The sequence below is a fragment of the Polyodon spathula genome, chromosome 1, assembly GCF_017654505.1.
Source record: "Polyodon spathula isolate WHYD16114869_AA chromosome 1, ASM1765450v1, whole genome shotgun sequence".
NCBI classification, from domain to species: domain Eukaryota; kingdom Metazoa; phylum Chordata; class Actinopteri; order Acipenseriformes; family Polyodontidae; genus Polyodon; species Polyodon spathula.
Window position 1 is genome coordinate 9,270,997 of NC_054534.1, and position 13,859 is coordinate 9,284,855.

At 40.9% G+C, this 13,859-nt stretch overlaps 2 protein-coding genes across 4 annotated transcripts in view; one reads left to right on the forward strand and one right to left on the reverse strand.

The window, feature by feature from the left end:
• Positions 1 to 2,317, forward strand: part of LOC121313693 (junction-mediating and -regulatory protein-like) — a 35,018-nt gene extending 32,701 nt beyond the window's left edge. Inside the window, 3 exon segments of the mRNA XM_041246496.1 lie at positions 1 to 315; positions 317 to 560; positions 1,436 to 2,317. Coding sequence (XP_041102430.1) covers positions 1 to 315; positions 317 to 560; positions 1,436 to 1,746 — 870 coding nt within the window. The 3' untranslated portion in view covers positions 1,747 to 2,317.
• Positions 2,318 to 10,372: 8,055 nt separating this feature from the next.
• The window catches only part of LOC121313702 (homer protein homolog 1), a 57,025-nt gene continuing 53,538 nt past the window's right edge, over positions 10,373 to 13,859 (reverse strand). For 2 of the 3 annotated variants that reach the window (XM_041246528.1, XM_041246508.1), the window contains 3 exons: positions 12,702 to 12,812; positions 12,505 to 12,585; positions 10,374 to 11,501 (listed from right to left, as the gene is read on the reverse strand). In XM_041246528.1, the coding sequence (XP_041102462.1) occupies positions 11,313 to 11,501; positions 12,505 to 12,585; positions 12,702 to 12,812 (381 nt within the window). In that variant the 3' untranslated portion in view covers positions 10,374 to 11,312. Of the gene's footprint in view, positions 11,502 to 12,504; positions 12,586 to 12,701; positions 12,813 to 13,859 lie in introns of all 3 variants that reach the window. The other variant, XM_041246519.1, reaches the window with a different exon arrangement.

Sequence of the window (13,859 nt, forward strand, 5' to 3'; positions counted from 1 at the left end):
CGGTACCCAGGTCAGGTCATACTGAAATCAACCAGACTTCGGCTGGCAAGGAGGAAAAGTAGCAGCCCCTCGGTTCCCTATGCCAGCCCGGATCAGGCTCTGTCCCTCACAGCAAGCGTGCAGACCGACGAGACCGCAGAGCAGAGGGAGGCAGGACTGCCCCAAGCCCCCAGCACCACCCAGCAAGCAGTGGGGCTAGAGAGTGTTTCATTACCTCCAGCGAGCACCACCTTCCAACCAACCCAGCTTGCCTCGCTGCCCCTTTCTCTACCTCTGGAACGAGGTCTCACTCTGCTTACCTGCCCAGCCACAGCTGCTACATCCCCGCGCCCCCTCCTCCACCCCGCCCCCTCCTCCACCCTGTCCCAGCGAAGACCCCCTCTCCGAGAGCGAGGCACAGCCCGGCAGCCCCGTCAGGCAGCCTGGAGAACTTGTGACAGAGACCCCGCAAGCCTCCAGCGCACTGCCCTCTGCACAGCTCTTTGACAGCAGCCAGCTGGTGAGCGCCAGGAAGAAGCTCAAGAAGACATCTGCCATGGAAGGATCACAGAAAAGAAGAAGTAAGGCTTTAAAGTACTGCTCTTATTATCCTCTGCAGGGGGGTGCACAGCCCTGGGAAAATGGATATAGGGTCATTCTGCAATCAAGCTGGCCAATGATCCTCACCTCACTTCAAGATATCTTCCTGGTACTCACTACATCTGCCATGCCCCCCTACCACCCCCCGCCCTTTATGGGCCATAGTTAAAAGCTAGTATTTCGAAGAATCTGATATGATGTAGGAAAGATCCACAAATGTAGTCAATTTGGCCCTATAGTGATAGGCCCTATACCATACATATGTTGCATTTTTAGTTATATTTTGTAGCTGTATTTGTATATAGTTATATCAGCGGTTCTCAAGCTTCGCAACAAAAATAGCATGCTGCAGTTGCAACTAAACACTGCAGAAGTGCATTCCGCTGATTGGCTGACATGGCAGGTTGCTTTCTAGGTAACCAATTCAGATAAAGGCAGGTAGGACGAGGGACTGGGTGGGGGGGGTTGAACTGAGTAAGAAGTATCAATAATAATGATAATACATTAATGTAATTGTTTCTTAAACTAAACTAGTTTTTTTAATTGATTAGGTATTTGCGACCCACAATTTTAGATCTGCTGAGTTATATTTTGATGAAATGTATTATCCTCATCACATGGAAATCCTGATCAGATGTTGAAATACAAATACAGTTGATTTATAAATGTCTTGGACTTGCTATGAGCAGTGGATCTGGACATACAGAGCCTGGTGACTGTGTCCCGTTTGTGTACACTTGGTTAAAAGCGAGTGGCATCTCTGGTATAAGCTTTAGCTTACTCAGTTATCTCTGTTATATACAGTATGTGTGTGTGTGTGTAAATGCGTATTGTATTCCTGCTCTTGTATTGCCAGCGAGTTCCCCGATGGATGAGGTACTGGCTTCTCTGAAACGAGGCAGCTTCCACCTACGCAAGATGGAACAGCGTGCCATGCCACCTTCCCCGGAGGAAGACGACAGCAACAACATCCTAGCACAGATCCGTAAGGGCGTCCTGCTGAAGAAGGTTCAGCGTGAGGATCTGCAGGACTCCCTGGGGGAGCTGCCTGACTCTGCTGACCCGCTCACCCGCAGCATTCACGAGGCACTGCGGCGCATCAAGGAGGCCTCCCCAGATTCTGACTCTGAGGACGAGGGCCTGCCCCACGCGGACTGGGACAGCTAGGACACCCCAGCGCTGGGCAGCTTCAAGCAATCCCGATCCCAATCCCTGCAATGCTAGGTTAGGCTGTTCGGTAACTGAAACTAGGCTTTTCATTTTAGTATTTTTAATTTAAGAGATTTTATTTTTTTCCATTGGACAGCCCACTTTAAGATGCAATGTCTTTGTTTCCATTTGGCTGATGAAAAGGTAATGATAACCTTGCATTTAGCACCACTTTCCTATGTAATGAATTCTTGTATTCCAGCTTCTCGGAAATGTTTTCGAGTTGCTCTGAAGCACATCGCCTATGATACTGACAATCTTCAGATTTCCTGTGGAATACCCAGGGGTTGAAAAACTCACAGCTGGGGTTCCCGAGTGGCACATCCGGCATAGGCGCTCCGCGTGAAGTGCAGGATGTGCCCTATAGCCTGGAGATCGCTGGTTCGAGTCCAGGCTATTCCACTGCCGACCGTGGACGGGAGTTCCCAAGGGGTAGCGCACAATTGGACGAGCACCGCCCGGGTGGGGAGGGCTTAGGTCGGCCAGGGTGTCCTCAGCTCACCTCACACCAGCGACCCCTGTAGACAGGCCGGGCGCCTGCGGGCTTGCCTGTAAGTTGCCTAGAGCTGCATGGTCCTCCAACACTGTAGTTCCGAGGTGGCTGCATGACAGGCCTGCAGAGTGAAAAGGCTGATGGCACATGTTTTGGAGGAAATGTGTCCGTCTTTGTCTCTCCCGAGTTAGTGCTTGGGTGGCAGCGGTGAGCCGGGCTGAAATAAAAAAAATAATAATTGGCCTTTCCAAATTGGGGAGAAAAAGAGAAAAAATAATTGAAGATTCCAAATTTTATAATAAAAAAAAAAAAGAAAGAAAAACTGACAGCTGAGACAGGACACAAGCACAAGGACATCACGGGAGCCAGGTTCACACAGGAACACTGGCTGAGCAAACTAAAGAAACCAAACGCATGCTTAACACATTCGCGATAAACCTCAGAGGCTGGAGCTTCCTGTAGAGATGCAGGTGTGGTTCATGAAGGTCATTTAGTGAAGTGAAAGAGTAGCCTGTGGACTGGATTCAGTCTAAATTATTGCTCTGTCAATTATAAAGTAAAGCTTTGGCAGTGCCGTGAACTTTTATTTCATTCAGTTTGTGGTTCAGGTTTTTGTTGGTGAAAGTGCAGTATGGTCTGGTTGGCATAGTAATGTCTGGTCAATTCCAGTTTGCACCCATGACTTTTTTTTTCATTTTTATATTGTGTATTAGTTTTGTTTGCCCTGCAGATTAAAGGGAGGTGAATTCAGGATGGAGAGCGTTCATGACGCAACGCTGCTTCTGGATTGAGATCCATCACAGCTGGGCATTTCATCCACTCAGGCTTATTGTCCATGTAGCAGAGAAAAATAAGACTTTAAATTATTTTACAAAATCCATGTCTTTGCCTCATTTCTTTTAATCTTTTAGGACACGTTCGTAGACTATTTGGACAGTGTGTGCAGTTTACCTTATTATATGTGTAATATTAAGTATCTTCAACACAGACAGATACATCCACAATCGATTAATTTAGAAACCTCTTATACCAATTGCTTGCTGAAGCATGTGTACCCAATCCATAAAAATAGATGTCAGAATCTTCTTTAGGGCATAGTGTGAGGCTTGCACATTCAAGCCCCATGTGTTCTATGTGAAGAACCCAGAACCGCTATAGGGCCCCTGTGCCCTTTTCTCTTTCCTTATGTATGGATGTTCTGGTTAGCTTTTAATAAAACCAATGAAGTTTGAATTAGTTCTGCAGATTGCATACCCCCACGTAAAACAACGACATTCGGAAAGTACAGTCAGCCGATTATATTTTCCTCACGTTACTCCCCAGTAATGTTGTTGAAGCTGACACCCTGGGATCCTTCAAGAAGCTGCTTGATGAGATTTTGGGATCAATAAGCTACTAACAACCAAACGAGCAAGATGGGCCGAATGGCCTCCTCTCGTTTGTAAACTTTCTTATTTCTTATGTTCTTATGCCTCATATAAAAGTGTCTCTGTATAGCCTGCCATCTGGCAACATCTACAACTTATTTAGCATCACTTATGTTGTGGAATATGCACAAAATAATAAAAGGAACAAGGAAAGTGAAATATTTTTGCATGTTATATCCCAACTGTAAGGAATTAATTTTTTTGGGGGGAGGGATGTGTGGAATATTTTGCACTTTTAACGTGACACAGAATAACAAAGAAATAACAACATATACTCCTAATTTTGTAAAGAGAACTTTTTTGTATAGCAACTGCTTCTTAGACATGAATTACAGTCGTACCTGCTTATAATAGCCGCCCAAGGGACCTTGTTAAAATGGTGTGTACAGGTCATTTACCATGGCAATATATATCCACAGGGATTCATCAGACTTCCCAGTGTGTCCCCAGCTTGTGCCCAGTCTTATAGCTGGCTGGGTCTACAAACAGAATAGCTGTATCCCATTGCATTGGAATGTAGGCATCCTACAGCTTAACTGGGATTTAAAAGAAAGGTTTCTAGGATCTCTCTACCCACTGTAAGCATCTGTGCAGTTAGAAAGTGCTGTGCTAGTGTTCCTGCAGGCAGACTGCTGAGACTTATTGATTTGTACGAATTGAACCCTTGACACAGCAGACCCTTCAGACTAGAGATAATGCTAACAAAATCAATAGTTGGTGTGTAGAACATGTTAAAGAACTGCCAGCTTTCAAGCTAGGTTCTGATTTTATGTTCTTTTTTTAGTTTTTGCTTTTAGCCAACAGAGCCCTGTAGGTTTCCTTAAGAGATCTGTTAATAAGTGGTGACAGCAACACATGCTACCTCATATTATGTCTTATTTATAATTACTGACTGTACAGTATTGTGTAAACATCCGATACCAATAATTAAGTGTTTTTTATGTTAGTTTATAAGTGGCACACAGAGCAGGGTTGTCAAATGTAACTGTTCCTTTGTGAGGACCTCTTCTTGGGTCATATTGCTGTCAGTTTCCTGAGTTGTCAATGGAGTGCCGTTTAGGCTTTTCCAGCCATGAAATGAATCTCTTGATCACCCTTTCTTATAATTCTGAACAGTATGTTTATAACCCTAGTAATAACTGTAGTTATTTTTTAGAATTAAGAAGTACCTTCTGTACTGTGTCCCTTCTCCATGAGAACATTCCACAATTGCTCCTTGTTGTTCAAGGGAAAGCACTCACATTGAGGTCGTCACTCCATGGGCCCCATTCCATGAGCACAGTCATTCCATACTTTATTTTCCCATCTCCAGCGATCTGTTCAAAAGTTTGTGCATGTCAGGGATTATTTTGACGTAACAGAAACAGACCCCTCTGTGTGGCTAACACTTTTTGCGCAATACTGTACACAGAGAAACAGCAAGACATATTTGTGACGTGGCAGTAATCATTCCCTTCGCCGTGTTTAAGTTCTGGCTTGCCTTGAGGTTGATGGCAGAAGCGTTTCTAATGCAGATAAGCCAAGAGACAGTCCTGTGGGCTTGTCAGCGGCAGCTATTTACACCCCCATGCACTCTTGTACAACTCAGAGCTTGTCGGCAGATCAGAAGCACAGTGCAGCACATGTGGGATTTGAAATGGCCCAGATTCCAATTAACAAGTTTACCATTCTGGAAAATAGAACCAGCACTTTTATTTATTTCAATATCACTAATGGATTATTGTCACTTTTAATAACCTTTGTATGAAATAAACAGCACATCTTGGATAGGTCAGGATAGGGTCATACTGTGTTTGAATCTTTGTTCACAATCTAGTACTGTTGGGAAGACTCGTTTGTGTTGTGCAGAAAAAAAGACCCCTTGATTACTATTCTTTGTGTATATTTTAAGGGTTAATATTTTTTACATTACAAACGAGATTAATTCTGAAGCTGTGCTGCATCAATTCCAGTGACAGCAATAGCCCAGTTATTCTGCCTGTTTTCCTGCTGCACTGGCAGTGCATTCAAATCTGAATCATGCTGAAGAAATTTGCAGTTTGTATCACATGAGACAAAAAAAGAAGGATCTTTTTGTTTTTAACCCTTTGCTGCCCAGTGTCCAATATATTTGACAATTATGAAAATAGGCATTAAATGGGTATGGGAGCATACCCAGGGCAGTAAAGGGTTACTACTTTTTAAATAAATATTTTGTGTGTGTGGGTTTGTAGTGAGCTGTTTTTATTTGTATAGTTTAGTTTTTACCAGACGTGTGTTCTTTTGACCAAGTACTTAATGTTATTTTTTTTTTTAATATAATTTGAAGTGCTATTCTAACTTTTTGAAAGGATTGTTGAAGTCTCGTTTAGTTTCTTTCAGTTGCAATGTGTTTGTGTTTCATTTGAGATCCCTAGTGTGAGCAGGCTTGCACTCAGACCCTTTGTAGCGCTAACCATTGTTAGGAGAGGATCCGGAATTTGAAGGGAAGACAATAAAACATTCTTGATTATTTCTTTAGCTCCACCCGCTTTGTTTCCATGTGTGGAAGTTATCTTCCTTCCTAGTATACATTTTCCTTCTGGTGGCACTGGCATACCTGGATTTCATGTGTATGGAAGATGTGGTATTAATTCCTATCATTTATAAACTGACAGGGTTTTAGTGGAAGTGACCCCATACCTGCAGCAGCTGTAAAACTGCCAGGTTTCACACAAAGGGGATTAGGATTACTGAAATGAGAGGACTATGAAATGGAACAGGTTTTACTGAACTATACCAGACGAGGATGATTTTATAGATGTCATGTACAGTAAGGTGCAAGTGCGTTCGAACACTTCAAGATGTGCCCTGCTGACCCTGCAGAGTATCAGCAGTGAAGTGCAAGCTTGAGACAGCCACTTACAATCTTTTATTATGATACAAAACAATGGAGATTACAAATGTATTTTAAAACCCTACTGCAAATTTTACCTGAGAGGCAAAGCAGAAAAACAACATGCCATGTCCATTTAAAGTGTTCAGTAATCATTATTTTGCATGTGTATGTTGAGCAGTTTGACTTACAGCTTTTTTTTATGTTGTTTTCTCTGTTGCTAATTGATGGAAATTAATAGAGTTCCTGAGTCAACTATGCAGGGCTTCTGCAAGTTTACCTTGATCTCCATTTTTACCAGTGCTGCTAAGAATATTGTTTCCTGCAATATAAATCTGTATTGTAAAGGGATTGGATGTGGAAGTCTAAAGAGTGAGTTTTCTGAGGTAGCACACAGGAGGATGTTAAATCTCCCTGTATTGCACCCAATTTAACTGAGCTGTATGTGACCAAGCAGCTGAAGCGTGGCTAATAACATTTCTTACTCAGTGTTTAATTATCAGCCAAATAACACACTGCTCATCCTGACTCGAGCGGAGTATCTAGGAGGGTTAACTAGGCTGACTTAATAAACAACCCTCTTCTATTCACTACTAATGGAGAATCATAGTGACTGTAGCTACTAGTTCTTTTACATATTTCTGTTATATGTTTTACTTTGTGCATATTACCATCATTTTATGGAACCAGTTATTGATAACACAGTTTGAATAAAGTTCTTTGCCAACCTGTATCGTAATCTCACGTTGTTGCACTGATTATTGGCAGTATGTGTAATGAAGTAAAGGATTTTTACAATTAACGGCATGTTTACTGTTCGTATATAATAAGTTTTTCAATCTTAATAGGCCAGTTGATTTTTCTTTTTCTGCAGGGGTTTCAGTTGAGAACTGCATCTTACGGTATATGATGACAGCAGTGTATGCATGCATTCTGGCAACTCTTTAACTCGTTGCTGATAACAGCATGTTGAAGTTTTTCATTAACAAAACTGAATAATGTCACTTATTGCACAAAGTTCTTCCATGGTACAGTGTAGCACACGTGTGGACCTCTTCAGCGCTGGTTTACCCTTATATATCCTGCCATGGATCACCTTAGTTTATACACATCATGTACTGTATTGAGGTTTCTTAAAAGAATGTTTGTTCTTATTGCTGCCGAAAGCACTGTTAACTGTGTAACCTGTATGTTAACCAATTTTTGCTTTTTTGTTAATTATATATTTTAATTGTATTCTATTTCTGGCCAACACTACAGATTGAACATGCATCATGTACCTGAACCAGTGAACACTTACCTTAAATATCTGGCTTGCCTGGGCACATCATGATCACATTCATGAATCAATGATAAGCCACATGCTAGATATGTGCAATATTATTATATTAGGAGTAGAAACATTCATTAATAAATAAAATTAAAAAAAAAAAACAAACATTGTATTTAAATGTACACTGTATTGTAAAGGGTTAAAGTTGGACCTTCATATTGCATTGCGCGGTTGCCTAATATTCCAAGATTACATATTTAAGTAACAGATATCATTTTTAAAACTAAGCAAGCATTTATATAGCAATGTCATTGAAATGTAAAATAATTGCTTTTAATAGTTTTTTGCCTTTTATTCTGCCTATTCTTTATTTTACCATTGTGTTCAAACCTACATTGTGTCCAAGGTGAATAAAACCTTGTATACGAAGTACTGAAATTGCCTCTTTTTTCTGTACGAGTGATGTAACATCGTATTCGCAGTTTTGGTGCTGACTTTGATTCACTGGTTTTGTTCAATAAAGTATATTTATTTGAACTTGTCCATTGTTTCCCCATTATTATGCTGTGTGCATATGCACAGTTGAGACTATTTGTGTTCTGCCCTTACAGTGAGAATGCAAGTGTGACATTAGAATGACGTTATGGTGCAAATGGGAGCATGTGACCATACTGCTATAGTCTAGGCTTTTGTTACACTGAGGGAGCACATGACTGTTCTGCTAGACTAGGGTTGTGTTATATTAAGGGAGCACATGACTGTTCTGCTAGACTAGGGTGTGTTACACTGAGGGAGCACATGTCTACTGCTATAGACTAGGGTGTGTTACACTGAGGGAGCACATGTCTTGTATTTATCTTTTTATAATCTCACTGTTTAATGGTAATAGATGGCATTGCAAATATTGTGTGTGAGCGCTCAGTTGCTTCACACTTTTATACTCTCACTGTTTGCTGTTATTAACACACAATGGGTCTACTTTAATAGTCTACAAACTGTGGTATTAACCCTTTAAATCTGTTCTATTGTGGATTTACCTAAAGTACTGTACCCCAGATATACTATATGTTCCAATACTTTTAACTTTACACTGCCATCCAGAATCAACCCAATCTGCATTTTATTTCAATCTAAAACTGCAATTTGTATTAAACTAAATATCTGATGTCATTTAAAAGCACACATAACAGTATAAATGTTTGTGTGTTGGACATGCAATGATGGACTACCTGTACTTTTATATTTTATAAGGTTCCACTGTGAACTTGTGAGCTAACAGCAGGCCGGGCTTCCCAAAAAAGCAATACATGTTGCAGTTTAGAGGTTATTCCATCCTCTCTCTTAATACAGAGTTTGATGCAACACTGCCTCCCATGGTTATAGCACCTAGTTTGAGCTGGCATTGGCGGTCAGACTGAGCATTTCAAAGTGGACTTCAAGGAATGAGTACTGCACTGACTCAAGTTCTGTTCTTTGTGTTTGGTTCTGGTTTGGAAACTCACTGGATATGTCTTACCAGGTCAGTGATCACTCCTCCACCTCACTGAGGATTTGTAACAATTCAAAAAAGAATTAGGAAGTTAAAGAAAAACAAGACAAAGCTTTTTTTTTTTTTTTTTTTTTTTTTTTTTTGCTTTTTTTTTTTGTGTAGAATATTGTCACTATTTCAAAATAAAACAGTTTTTTTTTTAACTTTACAGGACTCCCTTGTTTGAATTGAACAATTTAAGCATAATGGTGAGACTTTAGACCTCTGCTGTTGATAGGTCAGTAGCTTCACTGCTGTCCCTGCTGTTATCTGTTCTTTGCAGTAGCTACGGTCCTCTGAAGCCAAGAAAGGGCTCTCAATTCACTGTAGCTTTTCCAGCTGTTCAACTGCAGAGAAATATGCAAAACCATCTGACCTACTGGGTGGAGAGGTCTGGGGATAACTACAGAATGGGATCACAGCCCACTTGAACTATAAACTTCCGATTACAATTGTGTTTTAAGCACAAGGTATATGACCATTAAATGTTATTACTCAAACAATATTCCTTTTTAGTGTTTCTACATTAATGCTTATAACATCTGAGAGTAAAAAGTAAACCGTTAGCCCAATCAGGCATTTCACCAAATTAAAAAGGTCAAACCACAAGCCCTTAACTAGTGTCCCCATTATTTTTACATCATTATACAGATTTTTTTGGCAATAATAAATTCTGCAAACAGTCCCTAGGAAGCTTGTCATGATGCTTCTTCATACCAAAGACATATTTTATAAATATTCTACAGAGAAACATATTTGGCAGATCAGTTCTGCTTAATCTTTAAATTGCATCATTTCAAAGTCTTTAATTTCAGATAAGACCAACACAAGCTGCTGGTTTCTGAAAACAGTTCAAAATATTGCCTGGTTTATACAGCTAAAAAATACAATCATAATAAATACCCAAGTACCATAAGTTAAAAAAAGAAAGAAAATATTTCAAAAAAATGAAAAGGAAAAAAAAAATTACAAATTAAGAAAACCAAATAATAACCTCAAATTTACCATTGCAAAAAAAAAAAAAAAAAAAAAAAAAAAAGGCAAAAATATTTTAGATTTAAACCAAACAGTCCGGTATGACTGAAGTTTACAAGTAGAGTATAAAGTTGTTGAAAAAGATGGTCTAGAAAGAAAAGACAGCGCAGGCGGCTTCCTACAGTGTGCAGGGCCACCATTTCTGGTCCTTTTCCAGATCATTCGGAAAACAAAGACGTATGGAATACCTGATTGCGTGATTTCAGTGGACTCCCGAGGCTCCTCCAGTATTGCTCTGTGTATACAGGGGCTCAGCGCAGGCCTTGCCCTCATATTCAAACCACATAACCCTTTATTAAACTGAATACTGGGACCCTGCTTTCACGCCTGGGATACAGGACAAGAGGCTAGGTAGTTCTACAGAGAGGAAAGCCCATCAGGGTTGTAGTGTAGTAATCTTCCTGCACACGCCGGATAAAGTAAGTTGTCTACAAAACCACACCATACTTCGGGGTGCTGCACTAAGCATCTTTTGAAAACCAATGACTTCCTTACCGCAAAGATTGTAAGGGGAACCAAAAAATAAATCGAAGGTAAAGTCAGCTGCCATATCTTTTTGTTGGTAAGGTCAATTTTTATGACTAAACAATAGTAGTGTAAAAATAATATTTATAATAATAAATGAAGAGAGTGCTCACCATCATGCTTTGTCCTGAGGTTGAAGCACAAAGCATGGTGTGCCATCTGCTCAAAATGGAAGTGAAAAGCAGACCACATATTTCTCAATAACATGGAATGCTATAAAAAAAAAACTTTTATCAGCATTATCATTCTTGTCATATTTTATACTTCAAATAATACTTTCTATCTTCCAGGTGGATGAAGAAGGAAGGAAGGAAAGAAGGAAGAACTCCTGTGGGCACCAGCATGGCGTTCACATTACAGAGGCGGTCACACTAAAGAACAGCCACGCTTTAGCTGCATTCTATGAGCTTGGCCAGGCTATCCCGCAGCTCGGTCAGTTCAAAGATTTTGCCATCTAGGATCTCGAGCAGAGTTTTTAAATTGTTGCGGAAGCTCTCCTGCTGTGTCTGGCTGTTCTCCAGCCGTTGCCCCAGCTCCGTCAGCTGCCCCTCCAGGTCTGCGTTCCTCGTTTCTGTTTCCTGCAGGACCGGGGAGGCACAACATTTACATACTGAGACTCGAGAGTCTTAGCCTGCAGAACTGTCAAAACAGCAAGTCACATGCAGTATATACTTCCAACTATTGCTACTACAATATTTGAGATACTGTGTTAGCATCGGGGAACAAGTACTGACCTACATCCACAGCACGAATGCGGTGATAATGCAGACAGACTGACAGCTTCCACCATATAGCCTCAAATTTGTAAATGTGACAAGGAAGACGGACAAGCAATTCAATGAAATTCCCAGGTTTTATCGCTGGATATATGTACCAGATATATGTAATCCGGTACACCGGGTGGTACCCCCTGGCTTCCAGAGATAAGCATCCCAAATGAGAGACAAAAAACATAAGCACAGGGCTATGCACATGTAGGACAAATGACTGTAATATATAACGCAGTGTCCCTCACATGACAGCCAGTTTACTCTGCACTGGATCACACAGCTGGATTACCAGTTAGTTCTGGGTTTAGAGGGAGACAGTACTCCTGTACTCCTCTATGCTCAACTAATAATAAGTGTAACTGATTAAATGCTCAGCTACTCTGCACAAACTCATTCATTCAGGTGAAATTGCATTGTATGTGGAAACCAGCCTACTTTTTTTTCCAATTTGGTCTCTAAGTTCAGAACAAGGTTCATCAAGGTCTTGGAAAAATAACAGCAACCAGAGTCCCTACATGCTGTGCTGCAGACTACTCCTGACAGAAAGGTTTCCTTGTTTGAACTCACCTGACTTTTAGTAGATTGAGAACACTACATTCTTCAATTCAAACAGCCCCTCTACCCCACACACAAGCACAGAGAACACGACATCCTTCGATTCAAACAGCCGCCCCTCTACCTCATACACAAGCAGGGCACAGTATGATGCGAGAAGGACAGCTGGTGAATACCTGAGGCAGACCGAGCATGTGTCTGTTTCATCTTTAGGGCTTTTGGAGGTAATATGAGTTGGAAGGAAACAGCACCCTACCTGAAGCTTCTGCGTGAGAGTGTCTCTCTGAGTCTGCAGCTGTCGGGCATGTTCCATTTCCTCTTTCAACCTCTCGATTTCCTTCAAGAACAAGCGACATAACCCGTTCCCCTTAGCGCATGACCTCAGCCAATCGCTGAGACCAAAAATCATTTAAAACATGTAAAAAGCAGGCTATGAAAAAATGTCTTTCTTACCTCTTCCTTTGCTTTTAATGTTGACTCCAGTTCTTCTATTGTTTGGTTTAACTCTGTCTTGTGAGATTGAATTGCGTTTGCTTGACTGCTCACACACTCCAGCTCAGTCACCTGTGGAAGGTTACAGTAAGAAGTCATCTTGCACAATGGGTACTCTAACCAGAATACTGGCAGGAGGCTTCAGTTCTACTGACGTGTGTGTCACACAGCGGTCCCTGGGATTCTGAGAGACGCATCACCAATTCTAATTGTTCACTCACTCTTCTAACTGGCAGTAATTTGCAATAGGCAAATCTTATTAAAAAAAAGACAGTAAAGTTATCTGTTAATATTTTCAAAATATAGCTGATAAAATCTTCAGTTGAATTTCCTGCATAAAGGTAAGGGGTTTAAGAATATAAAACTAGCTTGACTAAAAACACAACCGAGACAGATCCAAACTAAATCCTGTCATCTTTAACCAGGTCTGGGACAATCGTCTGCTTCTCATGTTCAAATACTCAATATTCAAACATTCTTATATCTTATATATTCTATTTGGGAGAATATTTGAATATTTGTCCCAAAACTATCTTATCCATTTACACTGTCTTACTGGGAGAGTATCTCTTCTGCTTTTTATTAACGTATTTTAGACCAGAGAGTCCAGTTTTCTAGTACACTGAAAATCGGACATGCATTGCCCGTTAACACTCAATGCCAACGTCACGGAAAGGTGACCACCGGCTCTGTGCCAGTGGTACAAATTTGTGACAGAGAGCTGGGCCTTTAATTATCAATTGCTGTTACAAAAGCAACAGAAGAGCTGGACAAATTGACATCACCACGATGAGCCGCTCAATTGCAGCTTTTGATAGGTACATAATTTAATATACGCTGCCGTTCAATTATTTTCAGCAACTCACTGTGAAGCTAGATGTTTTTAACGTCAAACAAAGAAGGAGGCAGTGCCTGCGTTGTGTAGCTAATACACACTGAGTGTACAAAACATTAGGAACACCTCCCTAACATTGAGTTGCACTCCCTTTTGCCCTCAGAACAGCCTCAATTCGTCGGGGCATGGACTATACAATGTGTCGAAAGCGTTCCACAAGGATGCTGGCCCATGTTGACTCCAATGCTTCCCACAGTTGTGTCAAGTTGGCTGGTAGTGGATCT